Below are 17189 nucleotides of genomic sequence, written 5' to 3' on the forward strand. Positions count from 1 at the left end.
AAGCAAAAGTTGCAAACAAGATTGCCGGGAGAAATATCAATAACCTCAGATATGCAGATGACACCACCCTTATGGCAGAAAGTGAAGAAGAACTAAAGAGCCTCTTGATGAATGTGAAAGAGGAGAGTGAAAAAGTTGGCTTAAAACATTCAAAGAACTATGATCATGGCATCCGGTCCCATCACTTCATGGCAAATAAACGGAAACAGTAACAGACTTTATCTTGGAGGGCTCCAAAATCACTGCAGATGGTGACTACAGCCATGAAATTAAAAGACGCTTGCTCCTTGGAAGAAAAGTTATGACCAACCTAGACAGCATATTAAAAGGCACAGACGTTACTTTGCCAACAAAGGTCCGTCTACTCAAAGCTGTGTTTTTTCCAGTAGTCCTGTGTGGACGTGACAGTTGGACTATAAATAAAGAAAGCTGAGTGCCGAAGAATTGATGCTTTTGAACTGTGGTGTTGGAGAAGACTCCTCAGAGTCCCTTGGACTGCAAGGAGATCCAACCAATTCATCCTAAAGGAAATCAGTCCTGAATATTCACTGGAAGGACTGATGCTGAAGCTGAAACTCCAATACATTGGCCACCTGAAGCAAAGAACTGACTCATTGGAAAAGACCCTGATGCTGGGAAAGATTGAAGGCACGAGGAGAAGGGGACGACAGAGGATGAGATGGTTGAATGGCATCACCGACTCAATGGACATGAGTTTGAATAGGCTCCAGGAGTTGGTGATGGACATGGAAGCCTGGGGTACTGCAGTCCATGGGGTCACAAAGAGCCGGACACGACTGAGCGACTGAACTGAACTGAACTGAAGGTAGAAAACAACTGATGCTTTCAAAATTCTACAATGAAATAACTTTCAGCCCCAAATTCCACACTGAGCCAAATGATGAGTCAAGTTAGCTGAGTGAAGATATTTTCAAACACAAAATATCTACTAAAATTTACATCTCTTGCATCTCATTTCAGGAAGCTTTTGAAAGACAGACTCCATCAAAACAAGCAAGTAAACCAGAGAGGAGGTCATGAGATATACAAAACCGGAATTTCAAGTCCAAAGAAAAGGGAGAGGCAATTCCTTGGGAGACAGAGAAGAGCAGTTTCCAGAATTAAAACTGCACAGCAAGCCTACAGAGTAACCTGTCTATAAAGGGGTTGCTAAGAGGGGTGTCTCTTAAAAAAAAAAATTAAAAATGACAGATTTCCTGATGTGCAAACAGTCTGGAGAATCTACTGAATGGTGTGGGAAATGGTAGTTTTATAACAAAGAAACAAAGAAAATTATATTATAAACAAAGAAAATTAAGCTATGAAAACAAGGCAATTATTAACTTGAGGACAAATTAAAAGACAAAGCAATCATAAAATAATGCACTACTAATCAGGTGGGAAAGATTGACGGCAAAAGGAGAAGAGGGTGACAGAGGATGAGACAGTTAGATAGCATCACCAACTCAGTGGACAGGAATTTGAGCAAACTCCGGGATGGCGAAGGACAGTGAAGCCTGGGATGCCACAGTCTACAGGGGTGGCAAAGAGTCGGACTTGGTGACTGAACAACAACAATCTGTGAATCACACTTAAATGCCCATGGTAACATAAATACTCAAATTCAGATTTAACCAAAAATTGTAAAATCAACCTAATAGGAAGAGGAAACAGGAAAGACAGAGGAGAAAAGTAGTAAAATAGCCAGATTACTCATTTATCATAACATAGAATCAAGAGATGCATCTAAAATTAACTCACAAGACAGCAGTGTATTATAAATAAAGAACTATAAATATGAGAATAACAGTGAGAATAGGAAGTAAATACTCTTGGGAAGGGAAGCCATGGAAAGTCAGATAGAGTAGGAAATTATTGGTTTATGTCCTAAGCTTTTCACTGCTATTTGGCCTTGTTAACCATAAGTAAGTTTAACAATTTTCACCCCTTAATATTTCAACATATTTTCATATTTAATGGGCCATCAAAACTAATCATAAACTAAAATTTTAAATTCACATGATTTCAGCTAATAAGAAAAAAAACAATAAAACTGTTAATTAAATTAACAAATTAACTTCTGCAGTAAATGAACTTTTCCTTGGACCATTTTATTACAAGCAACAAGAAGCTTTTCTGGGTTGCATGAGAGAACTGGCTTCAGAGTAAACATCACTACAGCGCAGGAAGGCAGCAGTCCCCAGCAGCCCTGAAGCAGTGGCCCTGCAGGCACAGGATTCTCACCGGAGGGAAGCACCTCTGGGGAGCAGCTTCAGCACCACACTGTTTGAGGTAGTCGGCCCAGTCAAAGTCCTGGCCCTGGTAGCCTAGGCAGGGACAAAAGAGCAATGATTCACACCTCATGTGCTCGCCCGGCTTTACCTCTCTGCTGATATCCACCCACAACTTTTAATTTTGCTAATTTGAGGACTTGATCATTTTAGAGGAAAAAACATCCTATCAAATCTAAAGTATTGTTGATTTTTATAAAGTAGAGCAACTCTGGACAGAATTTTCAACTTTCACACTTCAAATTAAGCATTTATTCAAGCAGTATTTTATGATTAGTTGTTGACAATTTAACAAAAGATTTTAAAACCGTTATGACTGAATTTGATCTGTGCTAATAATTCTAGTCTCATTACCCTTCTATTATGACTTAGGCTCTAAGGAAAAGAGACAGCAAACAACCTACAGCACTAGTTAAATCAGTGAAGACTTCTTTCACAAAGCTATTTCCTAAAACATGTCTTGTGAAGTCGCTCAGTCATGTCTGACTCTTTGCGACCCCATGGACTGTAGCCTACCAGGCTTCTCCATCCATGGGCTTTTCCAGGCAAGAGTACTGGAGTGGGTTGCCATTTCCTTCTCCAAAACATGTCTTAGCTACTACTAATACTCTCAACAGTTACATTTTTTACAAAATCTCAATGTTCTCATAACCTGAATCATGAATTCATTTCACAAAAAAAGTTGAGCTTAATTCCCCGCTTCAGTCTACAGGGTCCTTGGCAGAAGCCCCTCTAACCCGACACCCTGACGGCACTGGCTCTGTGCCAGGAGCTGACTGAGCCCTGCCGCTCCGCTGGGTCTGCGCTCCTCTCTGCTCCCCAGAGTTCAGTACCCCAAAGGCACGGAGCAGGCTACTCGAGACCGTGCCAGCCTGCGACGTGCAGCCACCTCCTCACCCAGCTCAGACCAGCACCGTGTTTCCTCTGGCTCCACTTCATTCCTGACAGTAAATCACCTGCCATTTTCAATACAAAATCCACTACTTTCCTTCTATTTATAAAGACAGCTGCATTGTCTATAAAAACGCTGAGAGCTCTGATATCTTTAATAAAAATGTTTTATCTTCTCACAGAAAGACAGCAGAGAGGATAAGGAACTTGGGGTGTTCAGAGCATTCACGCAAAGAACTTGCTCCTGAAGGTGTGTACCCCAACCCTTCCATCCTCACCAGGCAGTTACCCCCACTGTCTGGTCACTGATGAGGGAGAACCAGGGGGCTTCTGCTGTTTTCCCCTCTTTGCTCATTGCAGGAACTGTCCTTCTCACTTTTGTTTCTCCAGTGACAAGTCCAAGGCCTGGCTCAACGCAAACATTCCACGAATGTTTGTTGGATAAATGAAGGCTGAACGGAAGACAAAGGTTCAGAGTGTGTGACTCTTGTGAACAGAAAAGAACACTCACAGTCCAGTGTTCCAGCAGTCACCATTTAGAAAGTGAAGATACATTTTACCAAGGACTTGCCAATAAAGTATACATACACCGCCAGTCAAATAATCTGACTTGCTGATATAAAAATCAGATAAACATATTATTCTTCCAGATACTGTAAGTTAAAAAAAATTTTTTTTTAATTTCAGCTCAACTAAGTCATATTTAGTAGCCTTAATTAAAAGGGTCAAAGATTAAATTTTGCAAAGCTCAAACATGAGGAAAATGAGCTGCTACTTTCCTACTTACAGCCTGAGTTCTACTTTGACCAAAAACCTCCCTCTGCCAAGTCCAAAGCATCTCCCTCTAAAAGGAGGTCCAGAAACCGAACAGTCATCAGTCCACCTCCCCACTCCGGCTCTCAGGCCACTTCTTGTAAGCCAGCTCCCGATGCTCATTGCATCCTACCCTCACCCCTACTGCCTCCCGACAGACACAGATGGAGGCTGCATGGAATCCCAGGTTGTCATGAAGATATTTATCTAAGTAGTAGGACATACTTTCCTAGTTTTCAAGCTTAATTTATGGGCTTCCCAGGTGGCTCAGTGGTAAAGAATCCGCTTGCCAAGTAGGAGACATGGGATCGAACCCTGGGTCAGGAAGATCCCCTGGAGTAAAATGGCAACCCACTCCAGTATTCTTGCCTGGGAAATCCCATGGACAGAGCAGCCTGAGGGGCTACAGTCCATGGGCTTGCAAAGAGTCGGACACAACTAAGCGACTAAGCACAGCACAGCAGCACAAGCTTAATTTGTAACACTTAAATATGTAGAAACTGGAATCTAGGTTTTTGTTTATACTTGTCTTGTGCCCGCAAACCACTAAGGACTGGACTGCGTGTGAGGAGAGGTGGGGACAAAGATCCAGGTAAAGCCACCTGATAAATCTCATGATAAATCTCATTCCCAAGCAAACAAATAAGAAAAGAATGAATACACACCAGGAGGGGGACTGATGTGTAAACCATTCTTCAGACTCCACTGCACGGGGAAAATACCAGGGCTGTCAGTGTGACACACGAAGGATCGCTGTGCACGATTCTCCAGTCGCAAATCATCCATTTCCACCAGAAAATACTTCTCATCAAAAACCTGTATGTATGATTTAACACAGAAAATAGATAAATGTTTTTTGTGTACATATACACATATGTGTGCACATACACACAGGCCATTTCTTTGGTGTAGCTAATAAACATGTTATAAAAGTTCATAGCCACATTAATAGTAACATTAAGTCTGTTTTAATACTACTACTAAGCACTCAGTAAGTCTTATCTTTATGTCAGGCATTGTTTTAATTAAATGTTTTTCATGCAGTATTAATTCAGTTTTAATCTTTCTAACAATCTAATGAGGTACCATTATCAACCCTATTTTGCAGAAGAGGAAACTGAGTTTAAAAAACAGTTAATAACTTACACCATGTTACACAGACAGGTAGAAACAGAGCTTAGATTTAAATCTAAGTATGTGAGCTGTGAACAAAGCTTAGTTCAGACTCAGTGAGGAGTCAACTACACTAGTTTATTAGATCAGATCCTAGCCTAGTTTCAAATACCAAAAAGAAGGTTTTATGAACCTCCCCTAGCTCCTTACCACCTATCCTTCAGACTCCAGAAAAGACTTTCTGGTCCCACTGCAGGTTCAAGATCCCTTCTTGTTCTAAGAATTATCCTCTTCTAAGACAAGGAAAATTTAAATCTCAACAGGCTAGACAATTCAGCTTCCAAGTAACCACTCCTCTTGTCACACCTGACTTTTGGTTCTACTTTCAGTAAATGAGCTTCTGCTCTACTACTAAAACAAAATCCTCTGCCTTATGCATCAGTTCTCATAACGAGTAACTGGGCCTGTTACAGTCACAGACAACCTGCCCTGTTCTTGTGCGTACTCCTAACCAGAGCCTTGTTTTCATTAGTCTTCCAAAAGATTAAAAGTCTACATCTGGAATCCATGGCTGGAACAACCCTACTTGCAAGTCTCGTGACACTAAGCCACTGTTTCCCACACACCTGTTCACCCAATGAGCCTGGCACCTAGCTGGACATTGATGACACTGCCTGCCTCCAAACTTTTCAGATACCATGGCTACCTCCTGGTTAGATCTCCTCTAGTTATGCAGGACTGTCATAGGACACAGCTAGGACTGCCCCCAAAGAATGTGCACCCGACTCCTCTGGCACCCAGGCCTTGGTTAGCTGGGGCAACCAAGCTCTGAAAAAGGAAGGTGCCACAAAGAGCTGGACATTACAAACGTAAGACGTGCACAGAACTAATTCTAACCTCACAGCTTAGGAGAAACAATGGGTTGGATTAGTGGAGTCTGACGATCAAAACACCACCAATTTCCTAAAACAGCCACCCTGACAAGAATTCTTACCAAGATAGTTGACTCTATTTTACCTTAACAACTGTAGCAGGAGAGATGCCAAAAGGAGATGAGGGGTCCACAGCTTCTAATTTCATATTTATAGAGAAAGAATGAGTGCCAATCACTCGCTTGTCCTGAAATGCAAAGGCCAAGAGGAAATAAAATATAATATTTTCACATTAATTTTACACTAACATATAGCTGAACAGTACTCATTTTAAAAATTTTTTATTTATTCGCTTTCGGTTGTACTGGGCCTTTGTTGCTGCACACAGGCTTTCTCCAGTTGCGGTGAGTGGGGGCTGCTCCCTGCTGTGGTGTGTGGGCTTCTCATTGTGGTAACTTCCCTTGTTACAGAGCACAGGCTCTAGGAACACGGGCCTCAGTAGCTCTAACATGCAGGCTCAGCAGCTGTGGCTCCTAGGTCTAGACTACAGGCTCAGTACTTGCGGCGCACAGGCTTGGTTGCTCCATGGCACGTGGGATCTTTCCAGAACAGGGATCGAACCCACGTCTCCTGCACTGGCAGGTGGATTCTTATCCACTGCATCACCAGGGAAGTCCTGAAAACTACTCTTAATTAAAATAATGAAACTGTCCATCTTATATTAAATAATCTAGTCCTGTAATTATCTTCCCTGCCTAGAAAAAACTATTCAGGAAAAAAAGAAAACCAAAGGGAGCAAGCACTCCTACTCGCTACATTTGGAACACAAGGACCATCCACAGAAAATAACAAGCTTATTTTAATAGAAGTCAGGGCTATGTAGTTAAAAGCAGAAGAGAAAAGACTCAGAATGCTTTAAGAGCATTTGGGAGAAAACCTAGACCACCTTCAGGAAAAAAGGAAGGATGATCATCACTCCAGCCTTGAAACCTCTTTGTCTCCTTCAGCCATCACAGCGCTCTCGCTGACACCAGGGGTTATTTCACACTGCGCAGCTCCCCAATACTGCTGTACTCTATTGTGAGAAGACAAGTCCCTATCTGCCACGTTTTTGCTTTTACCTTAAACAAATAAGATGGCAATGGCTCTTCCTCCTCTTTCACTTTGGCCAAGATCTCTTGCCACTCAGCTTCATTTTTCAGATGTCTGATGGCTTTAGTTAAAACAAAACAGGATGCTTTAAGTGATGTGAGAACTTACACATTTTATAACTGCTCTGAAAGCATTCACATAAACAAAAAAGTCATTTTCCCCCGGGAAAAGGTAGGGGTTCAAGCCCACTTATACCATCTTTACTCAGAGAACAACTACTTAAACTTCAATACCTTGTGTCCTCTGTTCAGAACCTGGGTGGTAGTTGAGTAAAAACACCTATCATGATACCACAAGGATTACTCTAGTCCACAAAATAATACAACATCCAAACTGCGGTACATAATAATGAATGTGAGTGATTTCAATATTAACTCCTATTTTAATATCTTTTTAAAAGTTTTTTATTTTTTTAAACTGGAGTATCTTTTAATCAATAATCCTCTTTGAACTCAAGACCTGTCCTACTCCTATATCTGTCTGGATGCTACTTAGAGAACTTTTCTTCAGTTTTGGTAAGGGGTCAGTATGACTTGGGGCAGCAGTCAGTAGAGCTGGGGCAGAAGGTATATCAGTATGTGTGGCAAATTACTAAGGCAACAAAGCTCCCCCCTCCAAAAAAAAGGCATTTACCTATTCCATATACATTTGCAATTATTATTATTATGCAAATCAACAAAGGCTTTTGTAATATGCAGAATAATGTATTTTTCAGTCTCACTGATATTAATAAACAATAAATATGACTAAATGTTATAAACAATAATGCAATATTGAAAGAAAAATGCTGCACTGCTCCTCACCTGATGGGGGCTGGAGCTCATACCCTTGTTGAGCAGCCCAGCCAACATGATGGAGAAATGGATCCAAGTAATACAACCAATGCTCACAATTAGCAGAGCCCTCAAGGCCTTCATAGCGCAGTCTCAGCCTTCCCCCGATGTTGTCCACCACAGTAACAATCCAGGTACTTAAAGAGTCCTGGAAAGCCTGACATTCCAGCCTGGAACCTGGAGCAATGAGATCTAAAGGATTCCTCCCGTTACGGAGCTATAGGTAAAAAAGCAAAATGATTTTTTATGAGAGGTAACATAACATTTTTAAAAGTCAAGTTTTAAATGAACTCAAACTAGCTTTTATATTTTTATCCATTCAAAGCCAGGACATTGAACTGTCTAATATTAGACAAGTCTGTATAGTATTATTTCTGGTGATGTGAAAATGTCTACCTTAAAGAAAATTTACTATAAAGCAATAGAACTATTCTAAAAGATTTCTATCTCCAGGACTATGCTAAAGAGTTTCATCTAGAAAGAATTTTTAAAATAGCATCATTACTTAGTCTTTGTAAAAGCCAAGAATGATCATCATTTAAAAAAAAAAAAATCAAACATGACAAAAGTCAAAATCACCCCCAACCCACCTCCAGGAAAGAACATGATAAATGCTTTGGCAAACACTGAGAATAGGTTTTTTACACCCAAGTCAACATCCATCCATGTCTTATCTTTTTCTCTCGCTTGTATTTTTTGAAAAATGTATATTGTTTTTCAGTGTGTTTGTGTCACTTAATATTTTATAGCTATCTTTCTATTACAGCACATACAAATCTTCCTCATCCTTTTAATCTGCTTTATTGATATCCTCTATTATACTTGGGCAGTAGTTTATCCACTTATATACTGATGGGATTTCAGTTATTTCTGATGTTTTACTCATTTCACAACAATGCTCTTACGAATAATAGAGTGTTTTGAATACACTCAAGCAAAGGAAAAGTCTAATTCTCACTCTATAGATATACTATTAAAAACTAGAAAAAAGAAAGAAAAAAGGCTGACTTCAGTATCATCATTTAATGTTCAAACTTACATTTTTTTCCTAATAAGAACTGTTCTATGACAATTACATATTTATAAATATGGAAAAGAACACATGAACAAATAAAGGCACACATCCACAACTAAAGATAAAAATGGCAGAATCAAAGTCAATGTATTTGTTCATATGTTACTGAGTGGTGAGACAGACCCTGACTAAACATAATTAAATGTGTCAGAGTACAGGCACACCTCCGAGATATTGCAGGTTTAGTTACAGACTACAGCAATAAAGTATATAGAAATAAAGTGAACCATGCTAATTTTTTGGCTTCCCAGTGTATATAAAAATTAAGCTTGTACTATTGTATAAACTATTAAATGTGCAACAGCGTTATGTCTAAAAAAACAATGCATAAACTTTAAAAATACAGAACAAAAAAGTTAATACAATAGTTACATCAAAGATCACTGATCAGAGATCATACAAATATAATAATAATGAAAAAGTTTGAAACATTGTGAGAATTACCAAAATGTAATACAGAAACACAAAGTAAGCAAACACTGCTGGAAAAACAGTGCCAACAGACTTGCTCAAAGCAGGGTTGCCACAGAGCTTCAATTTGTAAAAACTGCAGTATCTGCAAAGCACAGTCAAGTGAAGCACAATAAATCAAGGTATGTGTGTAGAAGATATATAAAAATCACCTAGAAACAAATTTGACATTGAAGCTTTAAAGGGGAATTGTGAATGGATCACAGAATCAAATATATAAGAGTTAAAACTATAAAACATTTAGAATATAGGAGCAAACCTTTTGACCCTGAGTTAAGCAAAGCCTTCTTAGATTAAGACAAAAGAGAAAAAAAGATAAATTGGACTACATTGAAATAAACGTTTGTTCTACAAACAATATCATCAAGAAAGTGAAAAAACAATCTACAAAACTGGATAAAATATTTTTAAAATCATATATCTTGATCTAGACTTGTAATCTGAATTTATAAGGAACCCTTACAAGCCAATAATAAAAAGATAAATAGCCCAATTTTAAAATGAGCAGATATTTCTCCAAAAAAGAAGTACATAGAAAGATTTTCAGTATTATTAGTCATTAGAGAAATGCAACTCAAAGTGAGAAGCCACTTTACACACAATAGGAGAGCTATAGCCAAAAACAGAACAACAGGTGTTGGTAAGGATGTAAAGACATTGGAACCTTCATAAACCGCATTTCACATATGCTACAATGTTGCTGGTATAACAGAAAGAGACAAAATGTAAATTAGAAACATCATAACCAATAAATTTATTTCACAAAAATAAGAAATCTATATTCACCAAAAAGCTCAAAAGCTACTACACTAATTTAAAAGAACTGCTGAAAGCAGGTAGGTAGTGATCCAGGGTCTTCTGAGAAAAAGAAAAGGGGTCTCTCAAGTCAGCTGGTGCAGGAGTTACGCATGTCCACACTGAAAGAGTCAACCCCAGCTCAGTTCCAAGTGAGAGCTCAAAAAGGCCACATTTCCAAGCTGTGTGAAAGAATCTGGAAAACTATAGAGTTTTATGTGTTTCCAACTAATTCAAAAACATTCTAGGCTCTGAGCAAGCCTCCAGTTTACAATCTCTGAGGTAAGTCTACACCGCTTAAGACCTACGCCTGGGTCTGTAGTAGCAACACTGATCTGACTCAGTGGTAAATGAGCAAGTCATTTTAAGATTCCCTGGACAGGAAGATTAGAAGTTTTCCACCCTGATTCTGGAAGCAATAATACTCACGCCCTCTAGCAGCGGAACAGGAGGACTACATGCTCCCGTCAGGGTCTGCCGTAGAAACTCATCCCAGTCAGACACTTTATCTCTGATGCCTAGGTGACGGAATCATACTGTCAGCCACAAAACACAAAGAAAGTAAACCACACAGAATACAGAAAAACTAACTCTGTGAAAATGGTTCAGAGGTGCATTTATCATTTTAATATGCAAGAGCCCAACATATTGATTCTTTGAGAGCTTAGAAATAATACTCCTGTAGATAAGAGTTACTTCCTGGTTAGTTTAATGAGTTGTATCCTAAACAAAGAGAACAGGCCCAACTCACAGTAAGGATCACTGTTAAGTATAATGTTATCCCAAAATGAGCTACTTTATTTTTTTATTGTGGAAATTTTCAAACATACTGAAAGGCAGAGAAAATAATATAATGAATCCCCATGTGCAGTAGTTTCAACAACTGCCTTTTATCCTTGTTACCTTCATCCTATTTCCTTCTTTCCCCACAGGTAACTTTCCCCACAGGAACATACATTTAAATTACTGCATTTGAAAATCACTGAAATAGCTTTTCTATTTTGGGTGGTTAATTCACAAGCCCCAAACACAGATTTCTTTATTTGCTTTTGCATTTTTTTAACTTTTTTTTTTTTACAAGTTATACAGAATATTTACATGGTTCAAAATTCAAATCTAGAAAGTAAGGTACATTCAGAAAATCTGGCTTTTATCCTTGTTCCCTTCATCCTGTTCCCTCCTTTTCCCATAGGTAACTTTTTAAAATAGTGTGTTCCTTACTGCTATTCAACCATTGTTTCATTTTCAAAAAATGAAATTCACACACACATTCATACACCTTCCTCCTCCCTCATTCAATACAGATTTTTCTTTATTCATGTAACAAGGTATCTGGAGACCGTTCCTTTGATGTATATAGATGGACTCTGTTTCTTTTTTTTAATGACTATACCTTCTGTCACTATAAAGTATTCTTCTTTGGAAAGGTGATATATATTGTTACACACACACAACAGAATATTGCTCAGTCATAACAAAGAATGAAATAATGCCATCTGTAGCGACACGGATGGACCAAGAGATCATCATACTAAGTGACATAAGTCAAAGACAAATATCATATGATATCACTTTTATGTGGAATCTAAAAAATTGATACAAATGAACTTACTTACAAAACAGAAACAGACTCACAGACATAGAAAACAAATTTATGGTTATCAAAGGGGAGGGAGAGGGATAAATTAGGAGTTTGAGATTAACAGATATACATTAGCACATACAAAACAGAGAAACGAGGACCCACTGTACAGCACAGGGAACTACATTCAATATCTTGCAGTAACCTATATGGAAAAGAACCTAAAAAATAATTTATATAATATGTTATGTATAACTGAATCACTCTGCTGAACACTTGAAACCAACACAACATTGTAAATCAACTATACTTCAATTAAAAAAACAACAATAAAATACCCTTCTTTGTCTCTTACAGTGCTTTCTGATCTGAATTCCACCTTTGTCAGATATCAAGACTGAGACTCCTGCTTTCTTTTCTATTTGCACCTGGTCTACGTATCTTTGTCCATCCTTTTCTGTTTATTCTTTCAGAATATCTCCATTTACGTATGTTTCCTGTAATAGCACAGAAGTGGGTTTTACTTTGTGAGCCAACCTGAATTGTTTACTTTTAATAGAAGAGCAAGCCCATTAATTTATATATAATTTATTTATAAACATAATTTATTACATTATCAAAGATATGGCCTCAATGCTGTCTTATTAATATTACATAAATTACCTGTGTGAGTATATAGTCTTTCACTATGTGATATATTTTATTTAAATATATACTTCTTCTTTTTAAAATCTATCTTTTGGCACTGAGAAAAGTTTGTGGTTCTTTTTTCCTTCTGGTTATCTTTATACTAATATCTTTATGTAACAATTCTAGTCCTCTCTAATTTTAGACTATTTTCTATTTCTTTTTTTTTAGCGAACATTAAAAGTTAGCAATAACCTCCTTTCTTCTCTCTTTCAGGATCTTATTTCACATAACAGCCTTTTATTCCCAGTTAATACATGAAAGGTAATCAGTTAAATTATTAGGCAATAACCCTGTCTTAAAACAGGGAGGGAGGATGAACAAGTTTATACCACTATTCACCTGTTCTCTCTACTGTGGTCTCATATTTTTTATAGCTATACTGTATTTATGTTGTCAGAGCATGTACAGTTACATAGTATACTGTCTCTCTTATAACCATCTTTTAGATTTAAGTTCTACAGCCATATATACATTTAGGGTTTCACTAATCATTGTCACACTAACATTTCTTCATTTGTTTCATTTTCTGCGGCTCATTCTCTAGTGGATTTCTTTGGAAGGGCTCACGGGAACAATATTCCCTGGGTCTCTACATATTCCTAACAGTTGGCATGCGGCCTTTACACCTGAAGCTCAGTTTGGCTAAACATAAAATCCTGGCCTTGTATATTCTTTTACTGAATTTCTTACATATGTTACCCTGTCATCTTTTGGCATAAAGCATGTTGTCAATTAGTCTGGTGACAATCTTGTTTTCTTAACTTTTCAAGAAACTTAAATGTTTTTTGCCTAAAAAATCAAGGGATCCATTTCTGCTTTAGAGTTTAATACACACCTGTTCTCATTTGACTTCTCCATGTACATAGTGAACCCTTTCAATATGTATTTTTAGGTCCTATTTGATTTCCATAAAGTTTTCTTAAATTTTAGTTTACAGTATTTTATTATTTCATTGCTTTGGTTCTTATCTTCAGGGACATCTATTTTTGCCAACATATATTATTTTTTCCAAGTCCTTTTTATTTCTTTTATTTTAATTAAAATTTTTTCTTCTTTTTCATCTTCTCTTTCTGTTCAGTTATTACTCTCGGTCCATTCACTCCTGTTTTCATCCTAGTCTTCATTTCAAGTATTTTTAAACTTCTAGTTCTTATCTAACTTCTATTCTTTTTTCAAATCTTCCTTTTCTCCAGTCAGTTGATTTTCTAATTTTTATAAATTTTATTTATGGTTTTTCTCACTGCTCTATCATAGTTACTATTTTCTTTTATCCTGTTTTGAAATGTTTTTGTCTGATAGTGTTCACCTTTTTTGTGATTATGTTTCTATGGAAGGATTTTATTCTTCCTTTTTGCCTTTTTTTTTTTCTAATTATAATAATGTGACCTTGTATGAGACTTGACAGAAATAATTTCCTGTTGTTCATGTTTAAATGAGGTGAATTTTGCTATACTCTTGAGATAGTGGGCCAGGTAACCTCATGTCTCCATAACTTTCTTTTACATTGTTTTTTCACAGAATGTTAATGATCAGCTAGAAGCCCACCAAAACCCCAGGACTCAGATCTTCATTTGTAAATATCATCCTTCAAAATACAAAAAGGAAAAAAAAACCCACCAGGGTTTCCTAGAGAAATGGCTGATTTCAGGGTTGAGGCAGGGAAAAGTTTCCTGAACAAGAAACTACTCAAAGAATAATGGGAACACAGCAAGGGACACATCTGCCAGCGTGAAGAGGTGTCCACTGGCCATATCTAGGACAGTGTGATCATCAAAATAAATAATGACAGCAAGGATTGTAATCCACTGAATAAGACTCATGAGTCTACACTGACATATATACATAAATACAGATGCAAACACAAATGCGTGTGTGTACATAAGAGAAAAGGGAAAGCCCTTTCTGTAGTAAAAAGCCAATTATGAAATGTAGAAGGAATTAGAAAAAACCATTTGCTAAGCATTAAAGTAATAACTGTTTCAGATAAAAATTACCAATGGATGCCAAAAATAATGGGTGATGTTTGAAGAGTAATGAGATATTTACATAATTTCAAGGTATCTTCCCACAAGATACTTACTAATTAAAAACAGTAAAAGTAATTTTACAGTGGAAAAATTTGGCATATACCAACGTAGGTGATGCAAGTTAGTATCACAAGTTAGTTACTGGACAAACCAACAGCATGTTGTCTCCTAACATGATGCACCAGGAGGACATGGCATTACTTCTGCATTTTTTCCTACCAAATGTCCACAGTCTGAATGTAAGTAAACATCAGACAAACCCAAATTGTGAGACATGCTAAAAAATAATCAGCCTATACTCCTCAAAAATGTCAACATCAAGGAAGACAAAGAAAGGTTAAGGAAACTAAAAAGATGATAGCCAAATATACTGAAATCTTGGACAAGGAAAAGACATGGGGAATAATGAATGTATTGGATCCAAGACATAATGAACATTAGTAGGAAAACTGGCCTGTAACTTTCAATGATGTCAAAGTCACGGAAGAGAAAAGACTGAGGAACTGTCCCAGATTAAAGGAATCTTAGGAGACACAATAAATGAATGTAACAAATGACTTGGGATTTTCTTTTACTATAGAAACATCTTACTATAAAAACACTATTGATAAAAACTGAACAAGCTCTATAGATTAAATAATAGTATTATATCAAAGCTAATTTCCTGATTTTATTATTTTACTGTGTTCATCAATGTCCCTGTTTTTAGAGGTATATTCTCATATTATTCTCATAAGAGTAAAAAAGCAAAAAAAGTAAATAAAAAAGGCATCATGTCTACAAGTGACTCTCAATGGTTCATTAAAAAGATGCACGTGCGTGTGTGTGTGTGTGTGTGAGAGAGAGAGAGAGAGAGAGAGAAGAGAGAGACAAAGACAGGGAGGAAAGGAGGATAAAGTAAATGTGGGACAATGCCAACATTTGGGCAAAGCTGGCAATAAGGCCCCAAGAATTTTCTATATTTTTGCAAATCTGAAATATTTCTGTAAGTCTAAAATTATCAATATAACAAAATAAGAAGCTGGAAGAAAAGCATATAAGGTCAAGAATTTTCTTAAGGCATCCCTTTTTCCATGTTTATATGACCCTTCTCTATCTTTTGTCCTATTGTCTCTGTCCTGCTTAATTTGGATTCTACTCCCAGTAGGGCTCTTTCCTGGAAGGGAGCTTCAGCTGGTTTATTTTAAAAGCTCACAGGTCCCAGATCATCTGTAGGTAATAGGAGGGAGGACAATAAAATCAGGAAGAGAAACAAGCTGGCCCAATGTACTCTAAGACAGCCAGACCTACAAGTCTTAAACTCAGAGAGCCTCACACACCCATAGGATGATAAACAACTGATGCTCCCTATGAATGTCACAAAAGACTGAGGCTTATAAGGAGCACAGAAAATAATTTTTTTAATGGAAATGTATATTAATCCTTATATTCTCATTCAAAATACTAACCCAAAGAAGTTAGGAAGACTACTGTGCTTAGGAGATGTGAAAATCTTAAGACTGTGGACAGCCCAAATTTTCCTACATCAATACCACACCACATCTTGATATGACGTATCACCATTACCTTCTGGGGCTTCGAGGGTCTTCTTATTCTGCTCACACCACCCAATGGGGTAGAGGTCAGCCTTCCTGATGTCACACCAGAAGTCTGCTCTGCGATCCTCCCCATAGCCGTCATAGCGGAGGAGCAGCAGCTGCTCGCAGGTGGTAATGATGGTGGCAACCCAGTAGGTTTCAGGATCAGCTTTCACAGCCACCTCCAGTTTCATCCCAGGAGCAAATCCATTTTGCAAACGTGTGTCCACCTGAACATGGAAATGTTATTAACCACCAGAAAAACATCTCAAATGAGTGCTTCTTTGGTCAACATTCTTTAAGACATACCATTCTGAAGCACTAAATGCAATAAAATCTTCTCAAGGGAAATCTGAGAAATTTCAATTCTAACTTACAGGAGTGATCCAAACAAAACAGGGACTAGCAATGATTCTCTGTTCCATCGACCCTGAAGGAGCTTTAAGAGAACTCAATATTCCATGAAAGCTGTCTATCATGATTATAGAATATGCTTTCTATTAAATATACAGACCACTGAATGTTCACCATTTTAACAACCTTCAACACATTAAGATTTCAAGAGTGACTTCTCAATCATTCAAAAGAAAATTTATGAAGCTAGAAAAAGTAAAGGATAAACAGAAGTTATATCGATAATAAATATGTATAATATGTACCATACAGAGGGAGCCATATTTCCCAGTTACCCTAAAACAGTCTGTGTTTATACCTGTTATCCTTGAATAATTCTAATAATGCCTCCTATCTCTCTCAAAAGTGCACTAATTTAAATGACAAATTATATAGTCACAAACATTGCAGTCTGCAATTCTGGAAATCCTGTACGTATATACTAAATAATGAGAGCCAAGTTTCTCACTGTGGGATAAAGAAGTGCACAAACCAAAATGCATAAATTCAAGCTAATCACAAGAAAAACCAAAGCCCAACTAAGAAACCTAAAACATTTAGGCTGGTGAAAAAGTAATTGTGTTTTTGGACCGTGAATTTTAAATCATTATAAC

General features: G+C 37.4%; 1 protein-coding gene across 6 annotated transcripts in view; it reads right to left on the reverse strand.

The window, feature by feature from the left end:
• Positions 1-17189, reverse strand: part of SFMBT1 (Scm like with four mbt domains 1) — a 109107-nt gene that overhangs the window by 18069 nt on the left and 73849 nt on the right. For all 6 annotated transcript variants that reach the window (XM_043442538.1, XM_043442535.1, XM_043442533.1 and 3 more), the window contains 7 exons: positions 16172-16412; positions 10736-10824; positions 7936-8182; positions 7102-7193; positions 6126-6227; positions 4661-4811; positions 2245-2327 (listed from right to left, as the gene is read on the reverse strand). In XM_043442538.1, coding sequence (XP_043298473.1) covers positions 2245-2327; positions 4661-4811; positions 6126-6227; positions 7102-7193; positions 7936-8182; positions 10736-10824; positions 16172-16412 — 1005 coding nt within the window. The remainder of the gene's footprint in view (positions 1-2244; positions 2328-4660; positions 4812-6125; positions 6228-7101; positions 7194-7935; positions 8183-10735; positions 10825-16171; positions 16413-17189) is intronic.

The sequence above is a fragment of the Cervus canadensis genome, chromosome 22 (assembly GCF_019320065.1).
Source record: "Cervus canadensis isolate Bull #8, Minnesota chromosome 22, ASM1932006v1, whole genome shotgun sequence".
Lineage (NCBI taxonomy): Eukaryota > Metazoa > Chordata > Mammalia > Artiodactyla > Cervidae > Cervus > Cervus canadensis.